At 37.9% G+C, this 11,217-nt stretch overlaps 1 protein-coding gene across 3 annotated transcripts; it reads right to left on the bottom strand.

The window, feature by feature from the left end:
• Positions 1-1,710: 1,710 nt before the first annotated feature.
• Positions 1,711-9,674, bottom strand: cdca4 (cell division cycle associated 4). Of its 3 annotated transcripts, none has more exons than XM_055005721.1 (2): positions 9,453-9,674; positions 1,711-4,761 (listed from the first exon to the last, which is right to left on the bottom strand). In XM_055005721.1, exon 2 carries the CDS (start codon positions 4,302-4,304, stop codon positions 3,384-3,386), a length of 921 nt encoding a protein of 306 aa, XP_054861696.1. In that variant the 5' UTR covers positions 4,305-4,761; positions 9,453-9,674; the 3' UTR covers positions 1,711-3,383. The 3 variants fall into 3 exon arrangements, with proteins under 3 accessions (XP_054861696.1, XP_023127139.1, XP_054861695.1); XM_023271371.3 differs by having other exon boundaries at positions 1,711-4,313; positions 9,453-9,672; XM_055005720.1 differs by lacking the exon at positions 9,453-9,674 and having other exon boundaries at positions 1,711-4,313; positions 4,624-8,111.
• Between the last annotated feature and the right edge of the window lie 1,543 nt (positions 9,675-11,217).

Below are 11,217 nucleotides of genomic sequence, written 5' to 3'. Positions count from 1 at the left end.
AACATGATTTATTGTATTAAAGGCCACAGGAGCTGCTTCTTATCAACACACGCCGTAAACTGGTGAAAACCTGCTACCATTCCTGCATCATTTGTTTTCCTTCTCACTGCTTATTGAGACACTCGGCTCTCTTTTCCTGCGATGACTCGGTTTTTCCTCAGCCTGCCTTTTTGCTGAATCACCGAGAGGCCATTAATCTTTAACTATAGGCTAACCAAGTCCAGGCAGCGGGCCAGCGTGCCAAGTAAGCTAGAATTTTATGGACAAATACCTTTTGTCAGTTTCAGACGAGACTTTAGAACAAACCCTGGCAGCTGCTGCACGTTTCAGAGAAGCCTCGCTGCACGTCCATCAGTTTTAACTTGAGTTTCAAGCAGACAATGCTCCTCTTATGTCCAATCCATTGTGAGTTTCTCTGCATATCTGACACCGAATCTCCCGGTCCGGCGGCGTCATGTGAGAGCACGTGAGGACAAAGTGCAGCCGGGTCGCATTTAATTCAATTTTAGCATTTTTAAACGTCTTACTTAGAGGAAATTTCCACAGAACGCTGTTTTTATTGCAGCTCTGGACTCTGTCAATGCAAAAAACCTCCTCCAGGATTTATCTGATTTTGAGTGGAAGTGCATTCTGGGAAGAAACTGCATGAACTGAGCTTTGTTTGGTTGTTGCACATGAAAATCGCATGCAGTTTGAGATGTCGCACCTCTAGATTCAGCTGTCAAGTTGGTAATCAATGCTTAGTGATGAATATTTTCTAATTTAAAGAAACTATTTAGTGTGATGCTAAACGCTAGCATGGTTTGCATGTGTTTAATGTGCCGTAATTTATGAAAAAAATGTATGAAAACAATCAGACTGGACTGTTTTATGACTGCAGTTTTTTACATCTCTACTAATAATAATAACTCTTTAAACCTCCTATTGTCTTCATTTACGGACACCAAAAAATATTGTTTCCTTGTCTGAAAAAAATCTAAAAATTCAGCAAAAAAATTCCCCAAATTTCTGAAAATTTGTAAAACCTTCAAGAAGAAAATTCCAATAATTCCTTAAAAGTTTCCCTTAGAAGTTTTTTAAAATACCCCAAATTTGGCAAGAAAATTCTTGTAAATATTTTCAAAAAATGTGTAAAAATCTTCAAAAAAAATCCTAAAAATATCTAAAGTGATTACATATATATCAATAAAACTTCTATTTTCTTGAAGAACATTCACATAAAAATCAACCAAAATCCAGCAAAATTCGCAGGATTTTGGTTGAGTTTTTGGTGAATGTTCTTAAGAAACTCTTTTTTTTAGCATTTTTTTTCCGCCAAAAAATGTTCAAAAATTTCCCAAAAATGTTGATAATGTGGACATCAGAAGTTTCACTATAAAAATGTATTTTTTTCCCACATTTTCAAACTTTAAAACGGGTCAAAACTTCTGATAAACAGCTGAGCGTAGTTGTTTGTTAAAAACCTTTTTTTTGTTCCTTTTAAAACGATTCCCAGTCCTTTTTCATTCATAAATTAGTCTTCCTCACTTATCAGAGTAAACAAGAAGCAACAATCCCGTTTCAAATCTCCATCCAGACACCAAGTATGAATAAAAACTCAAAAAAAACTCACCCCAAATCTAAGATCTGCTTAAAATCTGTAATAAAAAAACATTAAACAGCAAAATTCCTTGTAAAAAAATAATAAAGGAAAACAGCCACATCACCTAATCAATAGTTGCACCTTTTATTATAAAAAATATTTACAAAGATGCTACAATGTTTTTTGTTTTTAATATAAAAAAATGCATACATTTTACAACGATAATTAGTCTTTGAAGTTCTAGCTCCCATTCAGACCAGAGTGACATCCTTCAGGAGTGTTGTGGTAAGGTATTAAGCGTGTCGTAATACTGTATTTTAGTCAATACATCTTGTTTGCCTGAGTTAATCTCTTCATCATGACGATATGCGACTATTTTTTTTTGTTTTTGAAAAATGCATTTGATTTTTCCACATATTCAGGAGAAAAGGCAACTGTTTGCATAAAAGGAATTAAAGGACTTTTGAGCTGTATACAGTCATTTTGAAACACGTATAACAGAGCTGCATAGTAAATTTGAATAGTAACCCGGTTGTTGTTATTATTACTAATAATAATTTAAAAAAAAGAGGAATAAATAGGTACTGCATTCAAAACAGAGGGCAAAATTTGGATAAATATAATTTCACCGGGCATCATGGTTGAATTGATAAGTCAATATGGCATGTCTGTACCTAGATACAATAAATACAATAAATAAAACAATAAATTAGATGGGTTAACACACAGAGTTCCACGTTTGCGGTGACAAACGTGAGAAAGAAATATGGCTTCTTGTTGATGCAGTTATCACCCCGGGGTTTCTCCAAATGCTTCAGGGGAAAAAAAATAAAAAGCTGCTGATGCTTATTATTATTATTGTTGTTATTGGATCTGTACTGAAAGCAGAGCGGGGAAATGACGTATTTATTCCACCACGATCCGGTTGGTGGCCGACAGTCACTTCCCCGCCCCACGTAAAGCTTTTAAGGAAATGAAAAGGAACAGCGCCTAGAGAGAGTGACGATGCCGGTCACCTGTTACAGTCGACTTGTTATACCAAACCATGGGAAGACACTGTCTCGAGTCTGGCTACATTATAATCTTAAAAACCGCTTGGGAGGGAAGAAAAATAATAATATCAAATGATGCTTGCAAAAAATCCCCCAGCTGTATAATGCAAAAAATATATTTCTATATACACATACGTACATATACATATATTCCATTCATAATTGCTCATATCTCTAGGAAAATATGCATTGATTCATAGATTTGGATTTACAATTTGTTCTGGTTTTCCGATGCGTGTAGTGTGATGAATTGTTCCTCGGTCCATATAACAATAAATAGAAATGGACAGAATGACCAGAAGGAGCTAGTAAGACAGAATGTATGACAGACGTAAACATGGAAAGTACGTAAATAAGAATGCATCATGTATAAGGTAATTATCTTTGCCTTCTCACAGATCTTGTCGAGTTTTGGAGTTCAGCAACAAAGTGGGAAACTAACCGCGCTGCTGGTACACGCCCCCCCCTCCCCAATTCATTAATCTCACAATCTTTAACTGCCAATGACACTTTTGAATAAAACACTAAAGGTCCCGACTGCAGCTGCCAACTTGCCGTTAGAGGAGGCGGACTCTAGCAGCCGACCCCCGCGCTCTACTTGGCTCGCCGTTAATTTCCCAACTTGTTCCAAAAACCCGCAGCAATCTCCGTGCGTAACAACACCACATACAGAACATGCACACGTGTAGCTGTGCATAGTCTGGAAAGAGTCCGTGGGATCAGTACAGGCCAGAGGAATGTTCGGAGTTTCAGGATCCCACTATGATCTCCATGATGTGGTCCAGTTCGTTCAGGTCCGACCTGCAGCTCGAGCTGGAGCTCAGAGCCGTCGGCCCGTGGGAGGACAGGCTCTCCAGCAGGTCGTAAGGCCCCATTTTGGGGGTGCTCTGCATGCCCGTCAGCACCGTGTCGAGGTCGTAGTAGGACGGGTCCACGTCTGAAAACAGTTCCTCCAGTGCCGGGTCAGGGGGTGGCGCTGGGTGCTTGATCTCAAAAGTCCCAAAAACCTGCTCCCCTGTCCTGGAGTCTGCGCTTAGGTGGTCCCGCTCGGCCTCCTCGCCCTCCGACACACACTCCTCGCTGTCCTCCTCTTCGTCCTCCTCGCACTCGCCGTCCTCCTCCTCCTCCTCCCAGCAGGGCCCCATGCCGAATGGCCCCGCCAGGTAGGAAGCCGAGGACATCTGGGGGGAGACGGGGGACAAAGTGGACATGGTGACCTCCGTCTCCACGTCTCCATCCATCACCACCTCCTCCGAGTGGTAGCCTTCCTCCAGGCCCACCACCGAGAAGGGCTTGGGGCTCTGGCCGGCCTGAGCCGCCGCATCAGTCTGCCTGCACAGCACCTCGGTGGCCACCAGGCGGTCGGCCGGACACTGGGCGGCCGCCAGGGCCTGGGTCATGATCTGCCAGGTGCCGTCCTGGGTCATCTCCTCCTGGATCTGCCGCACCGTGTTGGCGATGAGCACCGAACGGCACAGGTTGGGCTCCACCAGCATGTGGCAGAGCTGCAGCTTGATCAGCGACATGTCAAGCAGCGACTGCCGCTGCAGACTGTAAGAGGACGACAGCGTCCGAGCTGCCACAGACGGAGCTGCAGGGCCCTGGTCGCCACCGGAGACCGGCTCCTCCCCGGAGTCTGAGAACTTGCGCTTGGTGCCCTTCGGGAACATGTTGTCTCTCTGCGGTGACGGCGAGGAAACAGAAACACAGTCAGACACACAATGGCAGCACTCATCTGAGAATCAACAAATTTTTCACACAGACAAACACAAAATGTCTACTGTTCTGAATTTCACTAGCTAGTGTAGTGAACAGAGTAAGTGTCATGTAATTAACGATGTGGATGTGATGCAGTGAGGCTATGTGGTGGAAGATCTACAGCTACAATCTGCTGGACAGCAGCTTATAAGTAAACTACAGGTTTAAACTGAACTACAGAAAACAGTAAATTGTTTGTTGTAGTTGTTTTTTTCTTAAAGTTTGCTATACCTTTCCTGTTGAGAGGCACAGGCAATAGCAATGCAGCTTGGTCCCGGCTGCAACGCTTCAAGTACTTTTGTACGAGCGACAAGCAGCTTTTGTTCAGCACCATTTCTGCCCATTTTAGGCCAGTCTGAGGCAAGACTCCTGCTGGGCGGAACAACCACACTTTTAACAGACCACTGAGCCACCGAAAATAGCATGGTTACCAACTAAATGCGGACGCTGCATCAAAGTAAGCACAGACTACACAGACCTTTGTCAGAAAACAAAAACAGCACTCAAGTTACATGATCAGTGCACTTAGAATTTTTTCACCCACTGCCACCTGTGATCAAGAAAATCAAAAGGATATCCTAATCAATATAAGGTGCTTTTAAGGGTAAAAGTGACAGGAATGTGAAAAATAATGGCATTTTTACAAATTCACAGTACAATAAACCACCATGAACCACTAATGTTTACAAGGGATATCAGGTTTCCAGGTCTACGCACGACTCGACGCTTCAAAAAACTAGTTAAACAAGATTTTCACTTTCTCTTCACTGAAGGAGGGGAAGAAAAGTAGAGTCAACTTCCTTATTAAACACCACTTCAACACACATGTCTTACAGGAACAAAACAACACTCCTGCCAGCATTAAAGGCCCTCCGACTCCCCAGAATAAATGGGATACAAGTAAACAGGAGACTGAGCTCTCAACGGCAGCAGCAGCCATCAGACAGTAAAACGGTTTGCAGCGTCCGGCTGTGTCTCCTCAGTGTAAAACCTGTGGGGCAGGGCATTGGGGTGAATGATTCCACTTCCTTTAAAGTCCTATTTGTGATACATTCCTTTACAAATAATCACAAACAGTACAATCAGTGTTACAGTGATGATGAGAATAATACTGATAGAGCATTTTGGGGTTTACAGAACAGAAATCAAACAGCAGTCAGTTGATCATTTTGCACAAACTACCCTAGTTTCTGCTCAAAACTCAAAAGCTTCTGGTCACAATTCATCTCCCTGTACCAAGAAAAGCAGAACTTGTTTCTTTAAATGTTTCATTTTGGGATGCCAGGCCAAACTGAGGCCCTATAATCTGTGCAAATTACATACCACCTTCAAATTAACACATTGTGCACTCGAGAGCGTCGTGCAGAATCTTAAAACACCTCTTTCATGTACATTAAAGCAGCATACAATCAAACATTAAATCAGAAATTATCAAGTTTTATTTCACCCTTTAATGTTTTTTTTTTTTAAACATATAAAATCCCAACAAAATATTCCCACTGATCAGTGAACTAAATCAGCACCACATTTTTAAAAAAAGTCACAATCCACATCACTAAAAGAAGTGGCTCTAATGTAGTCCTCACTTGCATAGAGTAACATTTCCTGACAGTGGACAGAATAAGGGGGGAAAAAGGTCATTTATGAAGGTGCCCGGAGATCTAAAAATACAAAAGGGTGAGAAAACAATTATGGCGTTGTCTTCTTTGTGTGGTGCGTTTTTTGCTGGCCCCTGTTAAACAAGAGACACTAGAGAAAGCTATCCTCCTTCAAGGAAAAACAACAGCAATGTGTAAAAAAATAAAAACAAAAAAAAGATAACAGAAATGAAACACAACCAGGAAGACCTACAACCTGAGAGAAAGTACGCTGCACAGAGAAGAGAAAACAGTGTTGGACATGACAGAATTCTTTGTACATGTTTTTTTTTTTTTTTTGAACACCCAATAGTTTAGCATTTTGGGGTTAAATTTCAAGTGTTCTACTCGGAAATAAATGCAATTATAAACACCAAAAATCGACATAGTAATGGTTAATATTTGTTGTGTATATTGTCATTATTGTAAGAAAAACAGAAAGAAAATAGCTTGCATTTTTGTCACTGATTAGGCATCTGGAGCAGACAAATCATGTCAACTGATGCAACACATATTAGCTGGATTTCTTCATGTGCATTAGAAAAAGTTTTTAAAATGGCAAAAAATTGGGAAAAGACTTAACAGATTTTGAAAAACAAAAGCTTTTTTTTTGGAGAAAGACTTACTGCAAAAAATACAAGATTAAAACATTTTTTAAAAAAAAGGTTAATTAAAACTTATTTAAAAAACAACTAAATTTTTCTGTTTGTTTAGAATAGAATAGAATAGAATATGCTTTATTGTCATTATACAGTGTATAACAAAATTGGAAAGCTTCTTTTCAGTGCAAGAAATCTTAAAAAATAGTGCAACAGTCTATTTACAAATATAAATAACAGTGTGAATATAAATAGCAAAGTGAATGAGGTTTCTTCTTTGAGTTTTTTTTTAGTGACAGAAAATACAAACAACTGGTTTTGTTTACAGCTTCGTCTACTCTGCTTATTATAGCCATGTAGCCTCTAGCGCCACCTTCTGGCAGCCCTACCAACTGCAGTTTATTTACATAAAAGATAAAGTAAACAAGCATACATCTATTTTTTTGAATATACATTTGTGACATCAACACAACTACAAAATCATGTGGAAACTAGTGTGTGCTGTGTCTCCATATACAATACTAATATTGACATATTAATAACCAAAATGTGCTAAAATTCCTTTACTGCCTAAACCAATCAAATAAAAATCACATAAGTGCTGCGACTAATGCAGATTTTTAAAGTGCTGATTAATTTATTGATTAATTTATTGATTTATTGACCAGTTATTTAGTTTGTCTTTCTTTAAAATGTCTGAAAATGGTGGTTTATGCCCAAGATGACATCCTCAAAACCCTTGTTTTGTTCGAAACTCAAAGATATTCAATTTTCTGTAATGTAGGAGGAAATTCTATTCGTGTTTAACCCTCCTGTTGTCTTCATTTACAGGCACCAAAAAATATTGTTTCCTTGTCTGAATGAAATCCAAAAATTCTGAAAAAAAAATCCCCAAATTTCTGAAAATTTGCAAAACCTTCAAGAAGAAAATTCCAATAATTCCTTAAAAGTTTCCCTTAAAGTTTTTTTTTTTTTTATCCCCCAAATTTGGCAAGAAAATTCTTGTAAATATTTTCAAGAAACGAATAAAAATCTTCCAAAAAATCCTAAAACTATCCAAAGTGATTGCATATATCAGTAAAACTTCTAATATTTTGTTTAAGAATGTTCTTAAGAAACATTTTTAAAATTTCTTTTTTATTCCACCAAAAAATGTTCAAAGATTTCCCAGAAATGTTGAAAATGTGGACATCAGAAGTTTCACTGTGAAAATTTTTTTTTCTCCACATTTTCAAACTTTAAAACGGGTCAATTTTGACCCGCAGGACGACACGAGGGTTAAGAAGCTCCAGTTGAAGCACTTATATTTTTTAAGTCTTAGAAAATTACTCAACCTGATTATTTCATGTAATAATTGAATACTTATTTATTGTTGGATCACTGCACCTTAGTTTTAAACTATTATAATCTACAGTCACTTTAACCACAGGCTGCTACTATGGACACTATTTCAATTTCACTTTAACTGCAATACATCTCAGGAATGTGTGTATGTGTGTTTTAAATTTTATTTTTATATATATATATATATATATATATATATATATATATATATATATATATATATATATATATATATATATATATTCTGCCTGCACTACAGTTCTATGTACGGCTAAATGACAATAAAGGTTGATTTGAATCACAATCAACCACCATGGATTAAAAGAGCTGTTCTCAATGATGAAAAAGACAATACATCTACAAAAATATGGCCTAAAATAGAGGAGAAACCTTCGATTTTCTGCATGTTTTCAGTGTTATAAATCCTTTTTGCTGTTCTAAGCACCAATCACTCACAGTGCAGCTGACAAAACCTCAAATATGTGTATTTAAATGACCCATTTTGTCTGCCACAGATGCTCAAAAACATTCTTTCCATTTACACCGACTCACTCCTGCTGTATTTTTTATTTCAGGGCCTTCAGGGTGAACTTAGTCACACTGTTCCTACGAGATTTCAGAAGAAAATGCTGACATATGTGGTGTTCAAAAACTATCACACACCAGGAAATGAAGAAAAAAACTAAAAGAAAAATCACCTGGTTTGAATTAACGCAGCTGGAGACTAGAACAGTTGTCTAGATGTAAAATGGGGTCAGGCAGAGCTGCTAAACACAGTGTTAGACAGGTTAAAAATGTAAATAGCAGCTTGTAGGAAGCCAAACAAAATGCAGCTCCGCTTTACGTCAATGGCTGCTAGCATGACCCATCCCCCACCACTTTCACAGCCCGCCGTAAAAATGAACAAACAGCCCCAACAGCACCGCAGCTCACATTTCACACACTTTACCGTTCATTACACGATAAAAACACGTTCCTGGGTGTTAAACCGGAGCCGGTAGGGTTGCTGTGAGAGGCGGCCGGGGGCTGCTGGCCGTGACTCCCGCATGCTTTGTCTTTTCAGCATCAGAGCACCGAGCGACAATGAGGCCATTTTGCGCTAGTAGCTAACAGCTAGCCGGCTAGCTAGCCAGCTAGCTAGGCTCACCGGGCCGTCGCCGTTAGCTAACTGGGCTAAAAAAATGTTCACCGAAACGGGGGAAAAACGACGCCCCGGTGGAGGCTCTAAAGCGCTACTGGCACATATGTGGCTATTTATTGTTGTTTATAAAAGAACCAGAATGCTAGCGGGCTAATGAGCTAACAGCGCCCACCCACCCATCCTCCGCGGTCCTTCCTCCTTTCTAGCCAAAAACAAGAGTTTTCTCCACGGCGGGGCTGTTAAGTTCCCTAAAAAAACACACACGCACACACCAAACGCTCCGTTAATGCCCCGGGTTTTCACAAGCCGATCCGCGGCGGCTCGTTCGGCCGTACTCACCTCGTGTTTGTGTTATTTTATTCCCGTCTCGGTCATAGGATCGACGGCAGGGAAAGCGGAGATCAGGTTCAGATGAGATCATTCATGCCACGGCTTCAAAAACTGAGCTACCTCTGTCCTGCTGCTGCTGCGGAGCGGACGACAGGAGGCAGGAGGGGGAGGGGAGCCGCCAGCAGCCTGCCATATGCTGGGATTCCTCTCTAATGAGTCCTGCCTGCTGCCGAGGCTCGACAGAACAACACGGACAGAGGTTTCGGCAGCGACGACAAGCTTTTAGGCATCACTTAGTGTCGTTAGGAGGTGTTTGTGCGTTCAGCATCAGCACATTTACAGCTGTTTATTAAAGAAAAACAACCAAAACTACCTAAATCCATCCACCAAGCGCTCTATTTTAATACATATTTAAGATAATTATTATTATTTATAATTTATTATTTAATATTGTGCCGGTTCCCCCACTTTATTTGGACAACTTTAGTTACTAAATCACCATGTAACATTACAGATTAATATTGTATTATTATTATTATTAGTAGTAGTAGTAGTAGTAGTCGTAGTATATATATATATATTTTTTATTATTTTCATTTTTTACTGTTATTATCATCACACTGTGTTTCTCATAGCCACATTTCACCTTCTATTAACCCTCCTGTTGTCCTCATTTATGGGCACCAAAAAATATTGTTGGCTTGTCTGAAAAAATCCCAAAATTCTGCAAAAAAATCCCTGAAAATTTGCAAAACCTTCAAGAAGAAAATTCCAATAATTCCTGAAAAACTTCCCTTAAAAGTTTTATATATTAAAAAAAATCCCCCAAATTTGGCAAGAAAATTCTTGTAAATATTTTCAAAAAATGAGTAAAAATCTTCCAAAAAATCCTAAAAATATCTAAAATGATTACATATATATCAGTAAAACTTCTAATATTTTCTTTAAGAACATTCACATAAAAATCAACCAATGTCCAGCGAAATTCGCTGGAGTTTGGATGATTTTTTTTATTGAATGTTGTTAAGAAGCATTTTTTCACCAAAAATGTTTAAAAATTTCCCAAAAATGTTGAAAATGTGGACATCAGAAGTTTCACTATGAAAATATATATTTTTTTCCCACATTTTCAAACTTTAAAATGGGTCAATTTGACCCGCAGGACGACACGAGGCTTAATATTTATTGTACAGTTTACTCCATTTTATTTGGACAACTGTAGTTACTTTATGCAAAAATAAAATAAAAATCACTATTTAACATTATAGAATAATATTGTCTATTATTATTATTATTATTATTATTATTATTATTATTATTATTATTATTATTATTATTATTATTATTATTATTATTATTATTATCACACACTGTTTTTAGGAAGTCTTTGTGTGTTTAGCATCATCACATTTCACCTTTTATTAAAGTAAAACAAGCAAAAGAAGGTAAATATTGTACTGTTTTAACCACTTTATGTTGACAATTTTAGTTACTTTATGAAAATAAAATAACAAATCGCAATTTAACATAAATTAATTTTGTCTATTATTATTATTATTATTATTATTATTATTATTATTATTATTATTATTATTATTATTATTATTATTATTATTATTATTATTACCATTATTTTCACTATCACACAGTGTTTTTAGGAAGTGTGCATTCAGCATCATCACATTTACAGCTTTTTATTAAAGAAAAACACCCACTAAGCACTCTATTTTAGTACATAGTTATGATTTTTTTTTTTTTTTTAAATTGCTATTAT

The sequence above is a fragment of the Amphiprion ocellaris genome, chromosome 20 (assembly GCF_022539595.1).
Source record: "Amphiprion ocellaris isolate individual 3 ecotype Okinawa chromosome 20, ASM2253959v1, whole genome shotgun sequence".
NCBI lineage: Eukaryota > Metazoa > Chordata > Actinopteri > Pomacentridae > Amphiprion > Amphiprion ocellaris.
The sequence above is the reverse complement of the archived record's forward strand: the minus strand, read 5'-3'. Positions and strand labels throughout refer to the sequence as shown.

Bases quoted from the DNA above. Each gene is read 5' to 3' on its own strand.
- cdca4 (XM_055005721.1), bottom strand. From the start codon at position 4,304: ATGTTCCCGAAGGGCACCAAGCGCAAGTTCTCAGACTCCGGGGAGGAG.